Consider the following 22,223-nt stretch of genomic DNA (forward strand, 5'->3'; position numbering starts at 1 on the left):
CTCCCCTAGAAGGAAGACCCCCTTCTAGGAGAGGGGGCCCACTCCCTTAGAAAGAAGACCCCCTTCTAGGGGAGGGGGCCCACTCCGGGGGTGTCGCGCCGCGGTTGCATCGTCTTCTCTCGTCTCGTTACTCTCCCAGGAACTTCGATGAGTGGCGTCGGTTCTTCTCCCTCCGGTTCCTTCCCTCCCCCCGAAAACTCCCAATCTCCGGTGTCCCCCCCAACGCGAAAGTTGCCTCCCCACCCCCCCGAAATCTCCAAGTCTCCGGTGTCCCCCGTAATACGAAAGTTGCCTCCCCACCCCCCCGAAATCTCCAAGTCTCCGGTGTCCCCCGTAATGCGAAAGTTGCCTCCCCACCCCCCCGAAATCTCCAAGTCTCCGGTGTCCCCCGTAATGCGAAAGTTGCCTCCCCACCCCCCCGAAATCTCCTAATCTCCGGTGTCCCCCGTAACGCGAAAGTTGCCTCCCCACCCCCCGAAATCTCCAAGTCTCCGGTGTCCCCCGTAATGCGAAAGTTGCCTCCCCACCCCCCCGAAATCTCCAAGTCTCCGGTTTCCCCTAAAGTACCCCTTTCTGTTTTTCGTCTTCTTCTTCGTGGTCTTCTTTAAGGACTTTGTTGTCATCTGACGGGGCCTCCTGTTGCTTGAAGTTCGTTCTCCCGTTTTCCGTGTCGGGATCATTCTATTCTGTAACATAAAAATTTTTTGTTAATTCTATTTCAAATAAAACTTTAAAGAGAAATGTTATCATGTTATTAATTCAATACTTATCTTTTCCATGTTTTTTTTCTCCTTCCTTTGACTTCTGGAATCGGATCCAAGTGGTTTGTTTGTCGACGTTTTCCATTTTTCCTATGTCCCCCCCCATCATCATCGTCAACCTGAAAAATAAAAATCATTTAATTAATTTATTTGTAATTATTATTATTTAAATTGTTTTTTTGTATTGTTTACGATAATTAAGTTATTAATAAAGTTGAAAAAAAAAAATTATTCAAACGGATTATTTTTTTATTTATTAATTTTCATTTTATTCCTATGATTTTTGTTTTATGTTCATGTTTGTCGTTGTTGTTGTTGTTGTTGTTGCTCGTGCATGTGAAAGTATTATAAAAGTAAAAAGTTTACAAGTACTATTGCACGTTTTGTTATTTGTTGTCGTTTGTGTCTTTACCCGTACCCGTACCCCGTACCCTTCCGTCTCATGTCCTCGTATTTCAAACAACCAAAAAAATTGTTAAAACAAACAAACAATCAAACAAACAAAAAAATTTGGTTTGAAATTTTTACAGAATTTAAAAAACGTCGGTGACGATTCGAAAATCAATGTAGATGAATACGATCAATGTCGGATTGGGAAAAATCCGGAAAACAACGGAAGGATTCAAAAGGTGAAAAAAGGAGAAGAAGAAGAAGTGGTGAATGACGAAGGACATGATGAGGAATTAGGGGAAGAAGAAGAAGAAGAAGACGAAGTAACCGACGGCGACGAGAACGACGTAGTTTACGATCCGTTTTCCGTTGTCGAAACAAAAATGGAAATAAACAACGAAAAAGAGGAAGAAGAAGAAGGAGGAGTAGGAGGAGGTGGAGGAGGAGAAGGAGGAGAACAAAATTCGATAGATCCCTCTAGATACGTCATAGTCGTAGACGAACAAAACAATAAAAGAAAACGTACGACGACGATAGATAAAACCAAAACGAAATCGACGGCAGAGGGGGCGGCGGGGGCGACGAGGAGGAAGAAAAAGAAAAGGATAAAAAATAATTCATTAGTCGTTCCCGAAAATGATGATGATGATGATGATGATGATGATAGGAAAAAGCCGAGAAAACAGGAAAATTCTAAAAGGAAAAAAAATCACTGTTGCGACATTTGCCGGGAAGATATGGGAAACGAAGAGGAATTGACACGTCACAGGAGACAACGTCACATAAATGACAAATCCGAATATTTTTGCGATTTCTGTTTGAAAATATTTAAAACGAAAGCCATATTGAAAGGACACAGGTACAAACACGTAACGGACCCCCAATTTTTATGCGTTAGGTGCGGTAAAAAATATTTCACGATAAGTAATTTGAACGAACACAGTTTGTATTGTTTGGATGAGAAAAAATTTCAATGTCCCGTTTGTAGTAAGAAATTCAACGTCAACAAACAATTCAAACGTCATCTCGTCATACACGAAGCCGACAGGTACATAAAATGCACCGTGTGCGAACAAACGTTCAGTCGTAAGGATAATTACAGGCAACATTTCCGTAGGCACACGGGTGAGAAACCCTACACGTGCGATATATGCGGTAAATCGTTTAGGATAAAAGCGACGTATAATTACCATAGGAGAACGCACAGAGACGTCAGGACGACGACGGCGGCGGGGGCGGTGGCGGCGGGAAAGCCGATGACGACGGAAGATTCGGATAATAAAACGGCAAACGAGTACGACGGTCGAGGAGGAGTAGGAGGAGGAAGGGGGGATAATTACTACGGTGATAATAACTATCGGGTACGAGATAAGGAGGATAGTACGACGAATGATGAGTATTATAATGACGTCAAAAGAGAACCCGTAGAAAGCGAAATGAGAAAAGGGGATGATGATGAAGACGGCGATGACGATGACGATGAGGGTGAAACAATTTCCGGAAGAGGAAATGGAAGAAGTACCGATTATACCGACGACGCGTTAGGTACCGAGTATTACCAAAGAAAAGAAAATGAGTACTCGTATAGGGAAATATCTCAAGTTCTACCCGATTATTTATCGAGGAGAGGAGTGGATGTCGGTCGTGGCAGTACCGGCGGGGAAGAATATCAAACCCGTGACGACACAACAAACGTACCTGAATACGCGACGAGGCGGAACGCGACGGCGTCGACGAATTATTCACAGTATTCATCCAACGTTAGAATCCGGGATAATCCGGATAAGGATAATAATAATCATCACGGAGGATTTTGATTATTTTCGGGGTGAAATTTTTATTTCGAAGAACGGAGAAAGGGGAGGGACGGAGGAGGGAGGGGTAAAAAGAGAAAGTAGCGAAAATAGGGGAAGTGAAAATGAGGAGAAAAGGAGGGGAGGGGAATAAGTTAATGTAATTAATAAAAATAAACTCAGGAAACAAAATATGTGATCTCTCATTCATTCAAAGAAAAGTCACGTCGCCCTAAGTTAAGTATGGTTAATAACGTTTTTAATTTTTTTTGAAACCGACCGCCTTAATGTGAAAACACGATAAGTCCAGTCTACATAGATATATACTTTTCAAAAAACTTTATCATTATTTTTATAAGTTACCTATTATTATTATTATTATTATTATTTTTTTTTTTTTTATAAGTAATTATGTACAAATTTAATTTTTTTTTTTTCATAAGTTTGTAGTTTTTTTTTTTTTTTATAATTAAAATAATAAAAATTTAAATGATTATATCGAGAAAAATTATTTAAATACGTATTTGTAGTGTGACGTCATAAGAGTCCTAATCGTGATAAAAAAAACGTGGCAGTAGTAGTAAAATAATGACTTTTTCAACGTAAACAAAAATATTTTAAACGAATATATTCCTTCATTAATCAATCCCCGTATTTATGTATATATATTTCGCAAATTATAAAATTGTCTTCTGCCACGATCTCAAAAAAAAGAACCCCGCGTGCCGTTTTTAAATGTGACGTATGTGCGTGTGCGTGTGTCTGTGACCTTTTTTTTTATCCCAGGAGAAATGCGGATTTACTCACTAACCCCTCCGAAGAGGGAATGTGGGGCTCGATAAGGAACGAAAGTCTAACCGGGGGACCTATACCCACTAAAACCCCAATTAAACTACCCACTAAAACTAAGCAATAGCGTGGTTTGTATGAAGAGGGCGGGGGAGACGTTTGCTGGAATAAGACCTACAGTTACCTCTCTCCGGTAAGTCAGAAAGTTATCCGTTCACACGTTAGGAGGGATTCGCCCTAATCTCCGTTCCGCCATCCCCTAGTACGTTCGACAGGTCCCTTTCAGTAGCGTCCTCCGGTCCTTCGCACGGGGGGGGAGAAAGAAACGGGAAACACGCCTACTTCCTAAGAATACAATCGGGGAGTGGGACTTAGACCTACCGTCGTCACCAGTAAAAGTTGTCTGTGTTAGTTGATCGTATCCTATCTCTAACGGTAAATGGTAGGAAAAGATAGACGAGATCGGCGGGGGTCGCCGATCCCCCAAGAAATGTTAAAAATATAAAAGAAAAAGAACTTACCGACGGAAAATTCCCGTTCGCCGACGCAGGACTCTTGCATTTCCTCTTCGGTTCTTCTTTCCTTTGGCATGACCCTTGCGAGACGGTTTCGAATCTTCTTTCCTTTGGCTTGACCCTCGTGAGACGGTTGCGACTTCCCCTCCAAAGATTGATTGGGTACAGGTCTGTTAAAAAACATCCGCTGCACCCGGCCTCCAAGAAGCTGGATTACAGGAGTGCGCCACTACTCCCGGCCTACAATGACCAACCACCACTACCCCCTAATAATAATAATAATAATAAAGGGAAAAAAAAGAAAAGTCGTCAAAGTTTTTATTTAATTATTTATTTATTTTAATTATTAATATTTGACATTCTTCTTCATCTTCTTCTTCTTCTGGTAATTATCATTCCTCTTCTTCGTTTTATTATTATTATTATTATTAAATGAATTTCTTTTTGTCAATTTTTTCAACGGAACTGAAACAAAAAAAATTCGTGTTAGAAAGAGAAAGACAAAGAGAAAGAGAGAGAGAAAGAAAAATTTATTCACCTCCGACATCTTCGACATTTTCAATTTTTCTCTTCTTTTCCCTTTCATTTAAATTCTCGTTCGTATCTTTTCCCCTTTTATCATCATCTTCTCCCACGACGACGACGCCATCTTCTTCTTCTTCTTCTTCCACGTCGTCCGATTGTGACAATATCGTAGTCGCACGATCGGATTCGAAAAATTTTGATAAAAATTTATAATAAGCGACGGCCGTTTCATCCTCTTCTTCCGTTTTTTTCCTACTCCTCATTTTCATTTCCATCATTTTAAATAAATTATCAATGATTTGATTTTTATCCGATAGGGGCGACACATTCGCATCACGACCCAACCACGTTTTCAAATCACGAGGACACGAATAATAGGAGGAAAAATTCGAATCCGAATCGAAAATTATTAAATAATCGTATAATTTATCGTACCATTCGATACATTTCGATACGATATATTTCGATATGACTAATAATCTCGCATTTATGCCGTACATGAATATCGTTTGTTTCATTGACCAACCCAAACAAAGTTTACCGTAAATGTGATGACTCGCAACCGTCGATAATTTTATTATTCTCGCGAATAATTTCGAAAATGTTTGCAATCGCAGGAGTAGCCATTGAAGCATTTGTTTCGTTGGTAAAAACGCGTGAGTTACTTTCGGTGAAATATTAACCGGAAGTGTTGATTTGTAATTGGTAACCGTCGAATAAAAATCTAATTTTAAATATCTTTTCAAACATTGATAAATCTGAAATACAAAAATAAATGAATGTTTTAGCTTGTTTGTTTGTTTGTTTGTTGTGTTGTGCTGTACCATGCCATACCTGAACTAAATTCCTAAGTCCTTTATCATGTCTAAAAGCTCTTTTGTTTAAATAAAGAAATCTCGATAAGAGTCCTGCTTCCTTATCCAAATGTGGAAGTTGATTTAATGTACTTATCATTTCACCCAAATCGCTAACTAATTTTAATATTTCTACAACAAATAAAAAAAACTTTTAAAAAAGGTTTCTTTAGTTGTGTGAGGAGGGGGGGGGAAATTATCACAAACAAACCTTTTCGATTTAATAATTGTTTTGTTCGACATGTTGGTGGAGGTTTAACATCCCATAAATTCCACAAATCAGACATTTTGAAATGTTGATTCTTGCAAATAATGAATTGTAATTGTTGTTGTTGTTAATTGTGTTGCTCTTCTTGCTGTTGCTGTTGCTCTTTTAGGTGTTTCTGCTACTCTTACTGCTGTTGATGTTGATACTCTTTCGAGTGTTTCTGCTACTCTCACTATTGTAAATTTGTTTTTATTGATACTGTTGTTGTTTGTTGTTGCTTTTAAATGTTCTTCTCCTTTTCTTGTTTTAAGAATAAGATGAAATTTTTTCAATATGACAAACAATTTCTTTTAATTTTGTCGATAAATCTTGTAACTGATGTAAATCGCATGCGAAACGAACATAATCAATTTTCCCATCTTTTTCAGTCGTCAAAACGATATAGTATAAAAATTCACCGACATGATTGCAAGCATTCGACTAAAAACAAAAAAAAAAGAAATATTATTTTCTGCTACTACTCTTACTGCTATTTATGATACTCTTTTGAGTGTTTCTCCTACTGTTAAAACATTTCTGGCGATATCAACCAACCTTGACAATGTATTCTAAACTCCAATCTGCATCGATTATATTAGGCCAATCGGAGTGACAATTATTTAAACAATCTATAATTGAATTTTTATAAAAGTTAAAACTTTTCATGTACTGATCGATTCTTGACGATTTAAAATTATGTTTTATTAAAAAATTTTTCAAATCATCTTCGCCATCGTGTCGAATGAATTCCAATGTGAGTGTCATCAACGAAGCATAACTTTCTTTAACAATGTCACTTTTTTCAGGGCAGATACTTGACACTCCTGTAAAAATACAAGAAAAATAAAAGGTTTCCTATTGTATTTTTCTAAATAAGTAAAAAAAAAAAAATTAAAATATATATATATACAAACTTTCAATATTTTGTTCTCCTCCTAAAAGTCCCAAACAACTATCGACAATTTTTTTATAATTATCATCAGTTAAATAATTTCCACTTGCTAAATATGTTAATCCTTGTAAAACATCATCAGAAAATTCCATGACAATATTTTAAACCCCCCCCCAAACAAAAAAAAAAAGGCAAAATGTATTTAATGTAACCTAAAAAAAAAAAATTTGTAAAAATGATGATGTTCAAATGGATTGAATAAATCTATGAAAATATAAAAACGACGCGACGATTATTTATCTATCTTTTCTAACAATTCTTATTTATATAAAAAACAAATTAAATTTTATTCTTTTAAAAAATCCAACAAAATAAAATGACTGAACACGATGATGAAATGCCCAACACTAATTTTTACATATAAAGCAACCGCAACCTAACCGAAACTGTTGAATTTTCCCCTTTTTTTTTTTTTTTGTAAACAATTAAAATTATCTACTTACATAAACATGTCGAAAGTTAATTACTAATAATTAATAACAATAAATTAAAGTCGTTATTTCCCAATAAAACGTATGAAATAAAAAAAAACGATTAACACCCTACACAACGCTTGGCAAAAAATTAAGTGATGCCACTAATGCCACGTCCGCGTGGTTTATTTCTCACCGCATGCAAAAAACCCGCCAAAAATTATTTCTTTTTTTCAACTGTAGAGGTCAGGGCGTGTCTCCGGAGGGATACAAAACAAAACGTTAAAAATTATTTTATTTAATAAGAAAAAAAAAGGAATTTACTTAGAAAAAAAAGGTTTTGACGATTTAAAATGGATTCCAAAAACAAAATAATCATAAAATAAGTAAGTACCTGAATTATAAATAAACACAAACAAGGAAAACAATGAAGAAAACAATGAAAAAAACAAAACAGCGGCCATTTTTTTTTTTTTAAACACATTTATTTATTTATTTATTTTTTATTTTATGTATAAATTAAAAATTATTTAATTAATTAATTAATTATCCCAACAAAATGGGAAATCTTTTTTTTTTTTTTTTTTAATTTTACAAAATGATAATAAACAATTTTTTTTAAAAAAAAAAAAAAAAAACTCATTATATAAACATACATCAGACTTTTTACGTAAAAAAAAAAAAAAAAATGAAATCAACCGTTATCGTAATATTATTATTATTAATAACCGCAATAACTTTATTAAATTTATTGATACATTATTAATCTATCAATACACATTATCGATGAAATAATAATAATAATAAACTAAAAAAAAAAAGAGGAAAAAAAGTAATATAACGTAATTACATTCTTTGGTTACAATAAAACAAAAAAAAAAAAAGTTAACGGTTATTTAACGGTTGATTTTTTCTTTTTTTTTTTTTTTTTAAATTTTCGAACGTTTTAATTTAATGAAAAGAAAAAAAGTAGAAAGAAATAAAAAAACCTTTTCGAATGATGTCATTAAAAAAAAATGAAACCTTTTCATATCGAATTATTATTATTATTATTATTGTTTAATATAAGAGAAAATAAGACGAAATTGATGAAATTTCAAAATGGCACCGTTAACGGTTTTTTTTTTTTTTTTTAAATCGTTTTATTAAAACGTTCGATTTTTTTTTTTTTTTTTTTTTTTTTGTATTTTAAATTTTTATTTGGTTAGGAACGTTTTACATTTGTTGAAAATCAAACCGATGCGTATACGACGTTTAATTATTATTATTATTATTAATATGTGAATTCACATTATTTACAAGGAGGGGGAGGAGGAAGGGGGAGGAAAAGATGGTCGTGGAAGCATCTCGGGGGAGGAATGTTTAAATTCTAAGTTCGGTTTCTGTGACGGTATTCCTTTGATTTTGCCTCGGTATGGATATGACGTGATGAGATGTAGACATACCCGGAGTGAAAAGAGGAGATATGGAGGGACTTCTCGTTGCGAGAGGGGAGAGGGATGGTGAAAAACTAGGCGACATGGCCGCGGATGTGTTGAAACTAGCACCGGATGCATCGTGACTTATCGGCGACCTTGGTAATAAGAGTAATTGATGCTGTTGTGATGAAACGGAATGATGAGGGGTCGATGAATGATGACTAGTATGTCCGGTTCTACGTGGAGCTATAACGGGAGCGGCAATGCTTCTAGGAGCCACGCTCGTCAAAAGCGGAGGGGGTAATGTTTTAGATGTCGATATGACACCTTTTCCGCCTTTGCTACTCGCCGAACCGCTATTTGTACTTTGCACACTCGCCGTATCGTCTTTTAACCTGGCTATTTCGGAAAAAACGTGTGCCAAGGGTTGATACTGTGGTCCCCAGTCTAATAAATAATCCCAATTATAGCTACCGGTCAATTCTTCTTCACTGTGTACTATAGAACTAAGACTTCCCGTCATCGATGGTTGTTGCGTACCGACTCCGTTCACTCCGGGCACGTCGAAACCGGAAAGTATAACCCGATCGACCGCACTCGAATCTTCCGCACTTCCTCTTTCACTAACGTCATTTAATTTGGCATATATTAAATTACTAATGTCTGCATCTCCGGCACCTTCTTCGTCGAACATACGCAAAGAATCTATTGGAACACCTTGCTGTAGTATATCCTTGTTGCCGGCGGATAAAGCGTCCGAACTCCTTCTCGACGTTGAACTTCCTCCGCCCACCACGGCACCACCCATACCTGAATTATCTACAATACCTAACCTAGCTAAATACTCTTGAGTATTATGGACGGAAACATCTGATATGTTATCTTCTTCCATGTTTTGATGATGTATCCCACCTTCTCGACCTTGGAGAGGACCTTCATTGATCATTCTTATTTCTTCGTCTTCGACGTCTTCGCCATCTTCGGCAGATCCTCTACCGCTACTACCCGATTGTTCGGATCCGCTCAATTCGGATGTCGTCGCGTTACCCGAACTGCTCGTGTTACGATGATTGTTTCCATACGGTGGTATTTCATCGTATTTTGGAGGTGCGAAAGGACCCGTACCCTGAATTCCTCCCGTTCCTCTTATCGGAATCGTATCGAACGCACTGGGATCGACGAAACCGTCCGAACCGTTCACCGTACTACCCGTGCTCAATGCGGGTTTGTTAACTTTTTTATTTCTTCGGTTTTTCATGTGCAGAAACAAAAACACTCCGCCAAAAATTAAAAGTATAAGAATAAGAGCTATCAATAGTCCTAGTGCCCAATCGGCAAGACCACCACCACCGCCGGTCGCCATGGATTTGTTATTGTTACCATCGACGGTACTCGCCAAATTCAAACCGTGTTCGGCAAGGGGATCGATGATTATTTCAACAACGGTCGTATTGGTAAGCGATCCTTGTTTTCCAGAGGATGCAGTCACTATAAAACTTATATCCCTGTTGGATTCCTTGACGTTATCATCAAGTTTCTTCTTAACCATAATGGCTCCCGTCGTTCTGTTGATTTTAAAATAAGTTTGTTGAGTCGTCAACTGATAAACGACTTTACCGTCGGGTCCCTTATCACGATCCGTCGCTTCGACGTTACCAATTATAGTACCGACGGGTAACAAACCATCCGAATATGGCGGAGGAATGGTAAATCTATAAGTCCTATCAGTGAACTGCGGATGAAATTCATCTCTGCTCTCTATTTCAATATGAACTCTGACCTTTGCCGTTTTACCATCGACATCGACGGCGTGTAAAATGAAAGCGTATCTGTTTTTATTTTCGTAATCGAAAACGGAATTCGTCGAAACGACGCCCGTGTTCGAATCAACTTTAAACAATTTCCAACTTCCTTCGGAATCCGTCGAACCCGAATCCGTCGACGTGGCAGCAGAAAGTATAGAATAATTTAACTTTCCGAAAATTCCTTTGTCGGCATCGACGGCTCTCGCCGTGAATACGCTCGTACCTACGGGTTCGTTTTCCGCTACGAATTCGAAATACTCCAAAACCGGAAATTTGGGTACGTTGTCGTTTTCGTCTTTCAATTTGATTTTAACCGTTGCCAAATTCGATAGTGGTCGATCCGGATATTTACCACCATCGCTCACTCTCACCAAAAGATTATAAACTGTTATACCATCGTCGTAGTCCAACAAATTATTAACTTTTATGGTACCATCTTTCGATTCGATGTAAAATAAATTTTCATCGTTTCCGGATATGATATCGTATGTGAGTTCCGTATTGGGGCCACCAGGTAAATCCGTGTCGTTCGCAAACAAAGTGATAACGGAAGTACCGATGGGTGACGATTCCGAAAGTGTCACCTCGTAAATACCATCAGAATTTAATCCTTGAAAAATTGGCGCGTTATCGTTAGCATCATCTATTGTCACGTATATCGTGGCATTATTCGATCTGTAAATATGATTTCCGGCGGAAACAAGTAGCTTATACGAATTTTTCCTTTCTCTATCTGGTTCTTTCAAAAGTACCAAATCACCGCTCGGACTGCAAAACAAATAAAAAAACGTTTAGTATAATAAAAACGCGGGATTTTAAAAATGACGTGTCACTAACCAACTCCAAACTCACCTTAATATTTGAAAAACTCCATCTTCGTTACCTTCGACGATTGAAAATTCAGCATTACTTCCTCCCGTTTGTGATTTACCATTATCGACTGATGCAATTTTTAATAAACTGCTACCACGTTGACTATCTTCTCTTATTCTTATCCTAATTGAAAAAATACCACGTGATTAACAATAGAAAAAGAAAACTCTTTCGAAAAAAAAAAAAAAATTTAAAAAAAAACTCACTGAAATTCTTCTTGTGTGAAATACGGTCCGAAATCTCTATTATTATTAACTCTAATCCTAACAGATGCCAGAGATGAAAGTGATGGCATACCATAATCTTCCGCAACCAATGCCAAATCGATATCTTTAACACCTTCCGTCATTATCATTTCCGTGAGCGACGTTTTATTCGCTTTCAATATCCCTTTGCTACCATCTATGGTTATACCTTTTACGGGTTTATATAACGAATATTTTATTTTGGCATTGTTACCAGAATCTAAATCCGTCGCGTTGACAGTTAGTAGAGGAGTCACGTGATCTGGACCATCTATTTAAAAACAAGACCCCATAAAAATATTAGTTTAACGCAGAAACGTTAAGCCGGGTAGTTAGAGCTACCGGAGGATGGTTAGATAGTTGGTACTACTACTACACGAGCGGAGGGTGGTAGGGGGCGAGGGGGGGGACGAAAATCAAGTGAAATGTCATCACGTTCTTATAATCACTATCCTAGCCGGGTATAATATTTAATTGGTGCCCCCAAGCCATTATATTCCTACGCATCTAACAACAACCATCACACTAAATATTATTATTATTATTATTATTTGTTTTTTAACAACCGATAGGTAGGTAGGTAGGTAGGTAGGGTGCCTTAAAATCCTCACCTGTGAGTACTACTTGATAATACGGTTTCGAAAAACTCGGAGCATTGTCGTTGACATCCGTCACTCGTATCATCAATGACGTTTGTGCCGTGTGCGCGGTATCCGACGCCATTATTGCCAAATTATATTCTTTTTTATTTTCGTAATCTAATTTTTTACCGAGTATTATTTTACCGCTGAATCTATCTATGCTGAACTCGTTTGTTTCCTTCGTTAGAAAATACGTCAGAGTTGGATTCGTGTCGACGTCGTTGGCGGTCACGGATGTTAATACCGTACCCACTTCGGTACCTGTTAGGAAAAACACACAAAATCAAACGATTGCGTCGATGGGATGAAGTTGAAAGGTTTGGCTATGACTTACCCTCGCTAACGGATATGACACCGTGTGGTGGAAACGTTGGTTGATTATCATTAGCATCGACGATGTTAACCCTTAACGTTGCCGTACCCGTGAGTTGTGGATTTCCTTCATCCGTCGCGATTATCGTCAATTTGTAAACGTCACGAATTTCACGATCCAATACTATGTTGGTTTTGACGAGGCCGCTAAAAGGAGGTTCTATGACGAAAGCATTATCGTGATTACCATCAACTATGTGATAGAGAACGTGAGCGTTTGAACCTTCGTCTAAATCCGTTGCGGATACCTTAAACGAAAAACGGTCGACGTTATGACGTGACATAAACTCTCGCGCGAGACTTCCGTAAAACATTTCCGGCATTTACCTGCATGACGTATGTTCCTTTATTATTACCCTCCCAAACGGAAGCAGTATAATATTCTTGCGTGAATTTTGGCGCGTTATCATTTTCGTCTTGTAATTTAATTATGACGTCACAATAACCAAACAAAGGACCATCGGTTTCCGCCATGACGGTGAGTTTGATGGATTTAAAATTTTCGTAATCTAAATAATTGACGGAACTTTGTTCGATTTTTATCCATCCGGTTTTCGAATCGATTGTAAATAAATTTTCGTGACGACCGGTCAACAACGAATATTTAATACGGTGACGTCTCCCATCGGTACGAACGGCGGAAACTTGTAATATTTCCTTAGACCCGGAAGTGTTTTCCAAAAGTGTGACGTCATATGTAGAATTTTGAAATCTCAGTGCGGAATTATTATTATCGTTTCCGTTTCCGATTCTTATTTCCAAAAGACCTTTACCACTTTTGGGTGGATTACCCCTATCCCTGGCTAATATTTCCAAATGAAATAATTTACCGGAATCGCTTGAAAGTGATGAACTCGCCGTGACCAATCCGGTATTCGGATTTATTTTAAATTTATTATTTGGGGGTTCGTTTAAAAACGAATAAACAATTTCCGAATTTGTACCCTCGTCATCATCCGTTGCCGTTACTTTAATCAAACTACTTCCGGCTTGAGTGTATATGGGCGCTTGTACGAAAAACGGATTCGATGTGAAAACCGGTTTGTTATCGTTAACATCCGTTATTGTGATTCGTACGGGTACCTTTTTCCATCTGGCATCGTATCTTCCGCCATCGCTGGCAACTACTTGAAATTCGTAAACGTTTATTTTTTCCCTGTCGAAAAATCTGTAACAAAAAAAATTGACGTCATTTCCGGTAAAAAAAAAATAAATTTTATTTTTGCGAGAGGGCATAATAAAATGGCGACGTTTTATTATGCGAGTAAATGGGGGGGGAAAAAAAAAAAAACAAATATGGCGGATCGATTCTTCTGTTACGTTTTGATGACGGAGCAAATTTCTCTCTCTCTTTCTCTCTCTTTGTCTCTCTCTCTCTCCTGATTTTTTTTTTTTTTTTAAACTTATGAAAAAATAATTTAAACCCTATAATTTTTCATTTTTATTATTATTATTATTTTTTTTTTTATATAAAATAATTTTGAAAATTATATTTAATGTACCTAAATTAGATCTTAGTCATGGTCTAAATCTTTCATTAAAAACCTTTTTTTTTTTTTTTTTCATATCCGTTTGTTATCAAAGAGAGAAAGAGAGAGAGAGAGAGAGAGAGAGAGAGAGAGACGGGATGGGATGGGACGGCAAAAACTTGTTTATAAAATAATAACCTCTATATATATCTCTCTCTCTTTCTCTCTCTTTTAATATTTTTTTTTTATTTTTCTACTTCCACGTCGACGACACCGCAATTATATCCCCCTCTCCCTCCCTCTCCCCCCATTCTCTCTCTCTCTTTTCGTAATTTCGACATTCGACAGACCAATTAATTTATTTGTTAAAGAAATTTCTTTTAGTAAAACGACTACTGTCGACGTCATTACGTCACCGCTCGATACCCCCCTTTCCCTCCTCCACATCTCTGAACTCCTCCTCCTCCTCTTCCCCCTTCCCTTTACTCCGATTCGAAATTTAAAAAAAAAAAAATGGCGCGAAAGGAAAAAATCCCTTTTGATCCAATTCGAATGAATCAGTTTTCTTTTGTATTATTTCGAAAATCCTGTCGTCCTTCCCCTCCCCCTTCCATTTTCCCCTTCACCCCCGCTTCCCGCTTCCCGTTTCCGTCGGTGATTTCCGGTTGGAAAGTTCCAAAAAAAAAAATTCTATTCTTTTATGAACTCGCATCCATTTTTTTTTTTTTTTTAAATCTTTTCCATTTTTTTTCTTTCTACTCCCACGTTAAAAGAAAAAGTGTCGTTAAAACGTGAAATAATAATGATAATAATGATTTTTTTTTTTAATAGCCGAAAAAAAAAATTTCGTAATAATAATAATAATAATGACGGAGAAGAAGTCAGATGGATGATGATGAGGGATTGTGACGGGAGCGACGGTGGCGGTGCGCGGTGGCGAAGAAGCGTAAATATGGCGTTAAAAAAAAAAAAAAGGGGGACTAACAAGGAGGCCGAGAACGAACGTGAGTATATTGTGTCCAATAATAATAATAATAATAATAATAATAATAATAATGGCCACTTTGAAATCATTAGTCATTCCGGGTGTTAATGTTTTACGCTCCTATCAGATGACATTCAAAATAAATAAAAAAAAAAAAAAAAATTTTTTTTTTTTCCCACAATTTTCGAAAGATTATCATTATTATTATTATCATCATTATCATCATCGTCGTGAATTTTTTTTTTTTTTCTTATCCGCGATAACAACAACAAAAAACCTGGAAAAATAATAATAATAATAATATGAAATTTTTTCGTAAATGGAAATTCCATTTCGCGTTGGCGTTCTCACGAACGTTCGCGTTATCACTAATATATATAAATTTCTCGTGCGATTACGTAACGACAACGACAAATAATAATAATAATAATAATAATATTTATTATGATAAAACGTCATTCGTAAACACACTCGGGTGGAATTAGGGAGAAATGAAAAATTGCGACGTTGCATAATCGTCACTCCCCACCACCACCGTGCTGACGTCACCGTCTTTTATTCAACGACGACGACGATGAGCCAGTGAAGCGAGAGATTCGGAAATGTTCGGATGTTTTCGTTACCCGTGCGGAAAATCTATCATAACGAACGAACGAACGAACGCCATCTTTTTTTTTCCCCCTTTTTAATATCGATCGATATCGATGACGTATTTTTTTTTTCAAATTATTATTATCATTATTATTATTATTATTTTTATTATTATTATTATTATAAACGACTTAAACTATTAATCGTTAATTATTTTATTTTTTTATATAATCAGGTTCGACGAGTTTGAAAAAAAAAATTTTTTAACGTTAATAATAATAATAATAATTTGAAGTTATTAAATATTAATAATAATAATAATAATAATAATAATAATAATAATAATGTAAAACGTGATTTCGCGTAGATGCCACGTGGGATATTCAAATATCTTCCTCTCTTTCCCCTCCCCCCTCTCCCACCAAAAACTAATTTTGGAATTTTATGTTTTCAAAAAAGGTATTCCAGGTACGACAATTTGGGCACGTGATGGAAACGGGAATGATCATTATTATTATCAATTGTATTTAATAAATAAGAGAAATGAGAAGAAGTAATCGTTAATACTCGATCAGTGCCGTAATTAGTACGAATGAGGGATGAAATCAATGATGATGATGATGATGATGATGATGACGATGATGATGATAATGGTGGTGACGATGATGACGATGATGATGATAATGAAGATGATTGTAGTAATGGTTGCGTTGTGGTGGTGGTGATGATGATGATGATGGGGATGTTGGTGGTGATAATAGTGAGGGTGGTGGTGGTGATGATTATAATTATGATGATGATAATGATGATATTAAAAGAGGTTTTGTAGGTTTTTTTTCCCTGAATTTCCTTGGGATTTTTTGTTTTTTGGAGAAAAAAAAACCAAAAAAAGGAGAAATCAATTAATAATAATAATAATAATAATAATTTTTTTTAGCCAACTCATCAAAATTGATTATTTTCTTTTAAAATTTTTTTGTTTTTTTTTTCTCCATAAAAAAAAAATTTCCAGGTTTTTATCATTATCATTATCATTATCAAAAAAAAAAAAAAAAAAACTATAGAAAATTATGAAAAGGTTATAAAATTTTAAAAAAAATAAAATTCATTCTTCAACTACTCAATACTAAGTGTTATGAAAACAATCATCATTATTATTATTAATATTTGAAAAAAAGATGGCGTAATTTTTGGAATCTTTTACTTCGTTCCAGAGACCGTTTTAAATTTTTCCAGATTTTTTTTTTTTTAAATGTAAAAAGCGAGAGAATAAGAAAGAAAAAGAAATTAATATGGCGGATAATAATACATAATGATGATAACACAACAAAAAAAAATCAATTAAACGATTGATTTATTATTATTATTATTGTCAAATTAAGGAGGAAAAAATGGCGCCAATTTTTAAAAAAATTAAATTTTCTTCAAATCGATTTCCGTTTTTATTAAGATTTTTATTCTCAAGTATTTAATTAAACTTTTTTTCCCGTAAATTATCATTATTATTATCCAACGTGGAATTAGTTAATAATAATAATAATGATAAAATCGTTCATTTCCTCGTTGGTGCCACGACTCAGACCCTTCACATTATTTTAATTGAAAGAAAAAAGAAAATGGAAAACAATAAGAAAATGACGTAGACGGTGTGAAAATTTTTTTTCTTTTTTCGCGTTTTTTTTTTTAAAATGGCGTCGTTTTATTTCCCTCTTCCTCCTTTTCCCTCCCCCTCCCCCTCTCTCTGTCTCTTTCCCTCGCGATTCTTTTTTTTTTTTTTTTTTTTTAGAAAGAAATTACAATTTAAATTAAAACCATTTAAATTTAATTAATTTTTTTCTTTTTTCTGTGCAGTCAAATATGGCGGCGGCGGCGGAGTTTTTTTCGAAATAATAATAATGATGATAATAATGATAATAATTTCATTAATAAAAACAAAACAAAAGAATTGAAGGGATAAAAACAACGAAAAAAAAAAAATTAATTAACGTAATTGAAATGAGTTTTTAGTTAATTTAATAATTTTTTTTTTTTTTTTAATAGAACAATAACTTTTTTTTAAAAAAAGAATTTCAGGTTGAAAAATATGTTAGATAAAATTAATAATAATAATAATAATAATAATACGGGAACCGGAAATGAACGAAAGAAAAAATGAATAAAAAAAAAAAAAAAAAATTTAAAAGCATCCACCCGTTAAATTGAAAAAAAAAAAATTTTTTTTTTTCCGATTGAATTTTATTAGTTACAAAAATTAACCGTAGATGTCGTCTCTGTCGTAAATGATGGCGGATATAAAAACAAAATGGCGTCGTGATCGCTGTCGTTCTTTTATTTTCAACGGTTTTTTGTTTTTTTTTTTAATAAAATCTTGTCGTTCGCGTCGTAAAAAAGTTATTATTATTATTATCGTTACGATTTGTTTTAATAAGTGTTTATGATTTTAAGACGAAAAAGTGTAAAATGGCAACAAAAAATGGCGACGAGAAGACAAAAGATTCGATCCATTAAAAAAACATGACATTAAAAAAAATGGAGGATGGAAAATAAAAAATTTTTCTCTCATTATTTTGAGCGTGGGTTTTTTTCGTGTTTAAAAAATTAAAAATTTTTAATTTAAAAAAAAAAAAAAGAGAAATAAGAGTAGGTTAGAGAGAGAGAGAGAGAGAAAAAAAAATATGGTGGAAACTTACCCAGATGTTGATATGACTCCAGTTTTATTATCTATTTTAAATAGCCAATGAGTTTCGTTTGCCAATGAATAAAATATTTTTGAATTTATTCCAGTGTCAGCATCAACGGCGTGTACGGTGAGAACGTCAGAATTTGGTAAAATGTCTTCAGGTATGGATGCCGTATATTTTTGCTGTGAAAATTGCGGATCGTTGTCGTTTTCATCGTCAACGACGATCGTTATGTTGCATGAACCCTGTGAAAAATCATTTGTCATTATTATTATTATTATTATTATTATTATTATTACCACTTGCTCTCTCTCTCTCTCCCTCTTTGTTCTCTTTATTACACTCTCTTTCTTTCTATCTGTTGTTACCTGTATTTCATTCTCTCTCTCTCTCTTTCTTTCCTACTCTCCTTTCCTGTATTTCTCTCACTCTCTCTTTTTAATTTTTCTTCAACGCTTTCTCTCTCTCTTCTCTTTCTTTCTCTTTCATTTTCTTTCTCTCTTTCTCTTTTTTCCTGTATTTCTCTCACTCTCTCTTTTTAATTTTACTTGAACGCTTTCTCTCTCTCTTTTTTTGTTTTCATTTGAACGTCTTTCTCTCTGTCTGTCTTTTTTCTTATTTTCTTTCTCTCTTTCTCTTTTTTCCTGTATTTGTCTCTCTCTTTCTCTTTCATTTAGTCTTTCTGTTTTTACCTGAACTTCTATCTCTCTGACACACTCTCTCTCTTTCTTTCTTTCATTCCGATCAATAGAAAAAAAAAAAAATTTTCGTACCTGCAAAGACGTCGGATTTCCTCTATCCTGAGCCGTTATACCCAAAACATATTTCGAATGAACTTCTCTGTCGAGTGGTCTCGCGCTCAAAAGTCCAGAATGTATATCTATGCTGAATTTGTTACCGATGTTACCGGAAGTTATGGAATAAGTTATTTCACCGTTGACACCCTCGTCCAAATCCGATGCCACGACTTTGTGTATAGCAGACAAATCCGTATTTTCCGGAACGTGTATGGGATAACAAGAACCTTGTTTAAATTCGGGAGCGTGATCGTTAACGTCCAACACGTTTACGGTCAACAAAGTGACGTCATACTGTCGTTTTCCGGTTTCGTCAGTGACGTAAATGGGAAAAGTATAAACGCTTCGACTTTCTCTATCCAACGTGGATTTAATTGTAACGAGTCCTGTTTTCGAATTGATGATAAATTTATCTTCTGCCACGCCAACGGGTATCTGATATGTCATGTTCTTTTTAATGCCTTTTAAAAAAAATAAAAAAAAAAAAAAACCAACCAATTAGAACCAAAAAAAAAAGGAAATTTTTGTTTGTTTGTTTGTTTGTTGTTTGTTTTCTTTTTTTTTTTTTCTCAAAACGTGTCAAATAAATGAAAAATGATCCTTTTCTTATACATTTTTGACATCAAAATAAAAAGTGAAAAAATAAAAAAAAAATATTTAGCTAATGCCACTGTCATGAATTCTAATCCATCCATTAAAAAATTTTCATTCGTTTTAATAATAATAATAATAATTCGATTATCGATACGTACGCATACACGGATTTTTTTTTTTTTTTTGTATTGAAAATCGAAATTAACGATTATCGATAAGTTGTGCGTGTGCGTGTGTGTGTGGAGTTCATCGTCATTAAAAAAAAAATTATTATTATTATTATTATTATTATTATTATTATTATTATTATTATTATTATTATTATTATTATTATTAATCCAATTTACTGAAATCCAATATGGCGACGATGTTAAAAACTTTTTTCATTTTTTTTGTTGGTGCGTGTGCGAGTGTGTGCGTGTGCGTTGTAACAACTCTCACTTTGACGAAATTACTTTCAAATTATTATTGATAATAATAATTATTATTATTATTATTATTATCATACGGGAAAAGAAGGTTCGAAGAGAAAAAAACGAAAAAGAATAACCGTAATTAAAGGAATAAAAAAAAAAAAACAAGAGTAGTCAGGTACGGTAAGAAAAATAATTTTCAAATTTCCCCAACCGTCGTGATGAACGTGGCACGAAATCATCGTGTCAATAGATAAATAAATTCGAAATAAAAATGGAGAAAAATATATTTAAAAAAAAATGGCGGATGGCAAAACTGTCGAGCTTTTTTTCCCACACGTTCCCACCCATTTTTTCCTTCCTTATCTTTTCCGAACGCGCGCCATTTTCTTTTTTTCCCCACCTCACCCCATCCCACTCCACACTCCTCTTCCTCATCGCGTATTTGACTCCGCCCCCTTTTCCTTCCTTAGTTTTTCCCCACCTCCAACGAAACAAACAATCTCTCGTACTCGTTTTTTTTTTTTTTTTTAATTTAAAAAAAAATAATAATAATCAACTTTTTTTAAATTATTTAATTATTATTGGTTATAAGCCATCGTCGTCGTCGTCGTCGTCGTCGACGACGATTACGTCGACGAATTCTCCAATAATTTTTTATTAAAAAAACTTTTCAGTAGATCAACAACAACAACAACAACAACAACAACAACATACATACCTGACTATAATTTTTTTTTTTAACATTAAATACATTTAACTACCCATACCCGTACGATCAACGTTCAATTATTATTTTTATTATTATTATTAATTATATATATAAATTCCATGAGAGGTTAATTTATAAAAAAAAAATTTCGAAGGAAAACAAATTCGGTTTTCGAAAAAAAAAAAAAAAAATTGTTGTGAATAGAGTAAATTATAGAGGGGAAAAAAACATTAATGACCTTGAATCCGTGAGTTTTTACCTCTATGGAATTTAATTTTTGTAAAATGTGTAGTGGCAGAAGTAAAGTTTTAATAAATTATTTGATTACGTAAAAAAACGGATAATAATGTTCAATTTACGAGGAGTAAACGGTTTTTAAAAAAAAAACTTACCGCCGCTTCCACCGCCGCTGTGACCTCCACCGCCGCCGCCATTACCGCCGCCATTACCACCGTTGATATCAAAATTTAAATATCTTGCTTCGACGGTAATTATAGAACTTCCAGATGGTAAATCTTCCGCAACGGAAACCGTATAATTTGAATTTATAAATTTCGGCGGTATTTCGTTATTACCCTGCGTAACTATATTAACGGACGCCATTTTGAATTTTTGCGGCAAACCGTGATCCATGGCGGTGACATTTAAAACAAACGAATTTTTTTTCAACGTGTTATTATCGATAACGAAAGATTTTGATAATTTTAATATTCCCGTATCGTGATCCAATGAAAATTTACCATCGTCGTTACCGCTCGTTATCGTGTAACTAACACGTCCATTTTCATCTGAATCTAAATCCACGGCGATTATTTTCGCAAGTACGGACCCGGGTTCGATGGCATCGTTAACGAGTATAGATTTCGTCGTGGGTGATATGAAATAAGGTTCGTTATCGTTCGAATCCGTTATTTTAATAATAAACGTGGCAGAAGTCGTACGACGTTCGGTTACGTTCACCGCTTGATCCGTTGCCGATACAATCAATGTGTATTCGGTGAGTTGTTCGTAATCCAGGGGGGAATTTAATGTTATTATACCCGTTAGCATATCGACGGCAAATACTTTTGTACCTGATTCTGGATAACATCGTAGCAGACTATATCGTAAATCGGAATTAGATGAGGTATCAGCATCGAAAGCCGAATAATTTGATATGACCGTGCTGACCGGTGTGTCTTCTGGTAATTCTATTGTTATCGGATTCTCAGGCCAAACCGGTGAATTATCATTAACGTCTACTATTTCAATACGTATGGTTACGGCACTGCTTTGAGGGTTGTTTGTCGCACTCGTGTCCAACGCTCTCACTTCCAATAAATAATCAGATTGTTTTTCTCTATCCAATTCTCTACAAACGACTAAATTTCCAACTCTTTTATCTATTT

The 22,223-nt window shown here is 34.9% G+C and overlaps 4 protein-coding genes across 4 annotated transcripts in view; 1 reads left to right on the plus strand and 3 right to left on the minus strand.

Moving 5' to 3' along the window:
• Positions 1 to 2,968, plus strand: part of Phum_PHUM602320 (zinc finger protein, putative) — a gene marked incomplete at both ends in the record, with an annotated part of 12,118 nt that extends 9,150 nt beyond the window's left edge. The window contains one exon of the mRNA XM_002432795.1: positions 1,921 to 2,968. Coding sequence (XP_002432840.1) covers positions 1,921 to 2,968 — 1,048 coding nt within the window. The remainder of the gene's footprint in view (positions 1 to 1,920) is intronic.
• Positions 2,969 to 4,778: 1,810 nt separating this feature from the next.
• Positions 4,779 to 5,914, minus strand: Phum_PHUM602330 (uncharacterized protein; the record flags this gene model as incomplete). Its single annotated transcript, XM_002432796.1, has 3 exons — positions 4,779 to 5,531; positions 5,608 to 5,759; positions 5,839 to 5,914. The coding sequence occupies 3 exons, from the start codon at positions 5,912 to 5,914 to the stop codon at positions 4,779 to 4,781; spliced, it is 981 nt and encodes a 326-aa protein (XP_002432841.1).
• Positions 5,915 to 6,141: 227 nt separating this feature from the next.
• Phum_PHUM602340 (uncharacterized protein) lies at positions 6,142 to 6,918 on the minus strand (the record flags this gene model as incomplete). Its single annotated transcript, XM_002432797.1, has 4 exons — positions 6,142 to 6,315; positions 6,430 to 6,503; positions 6,654 to 6,698; positions 6,789 to 6,918. 4 exons carry the CDS (start codon positions 6,916 to 6,918, stop codon positions 6,142 to 6,144), a joined length of 423 nt encoding a protein of 140 aa, XP_002432842.1.
• A 1,683-nt stretch (positions 6,919 to 8,601) lies between these two features.
• Positions 8,602 to 22,223, minus strand: part of Phum_PHUM602350 (Cadherin-23 precursor, putative) — a gene marked incomplete at both ends in the record, with an annotated part of 30,123 nt that continues 16,501 nt past the window's right edge. The window contains 9 exons of the mRNA XM_002432798.1: positions 8,602 to 11,230; positions 11,315 to 11,458; positions 11,542 to 11,851; positions 12,192 to 12,482; positions 12,556 to 12,841; positions 12,921 to 13,761; positions 18,329 to 18,564; positions 19,093 to 19,577; positions 21,336 to 22,186. Of these exons, the coding sequence (XP_002432843.1) occupies positions 8,602 to 11,230; positions 11,315 to 11,458; positions 11,542 to 11,851; positions 12,192 to 12,482; positions 12,556 to 12,841; positions 12,921 to 13,761; positions 18,329 to 18,564; positions 19,093 to 19,577; positions 21,336 to 22,186 (6,073 nt within the window). The remainder of the gene's footprint in view (positions 11,231 to 11,314; positions 11,459 to 11,541; positions 11,852 to 12,191; positions 12,483 to 12,555; positions 12,842 to 12,920; positions 13,762 to 18,328; positions 18,565 to 19,092; positions 19,578 to 21,335; positions 22,187 to 22,223) is intronic.

The sequence above is a fragment of the Pediculus humanus genome, genomic scaffold (genome assembly GCF_000006295.1).
Source record: "Pediculus humanus corporis 1103172108318 genomic scaffold, whole genome shotgun sequence".
In the NCBI taxonomy this organism is placed as follows: Eukaryota; Metazoa; Arthropoda; class Insecta; order Psocodea; family Pediculidae; genus Pediculus; species Pediculus humanus.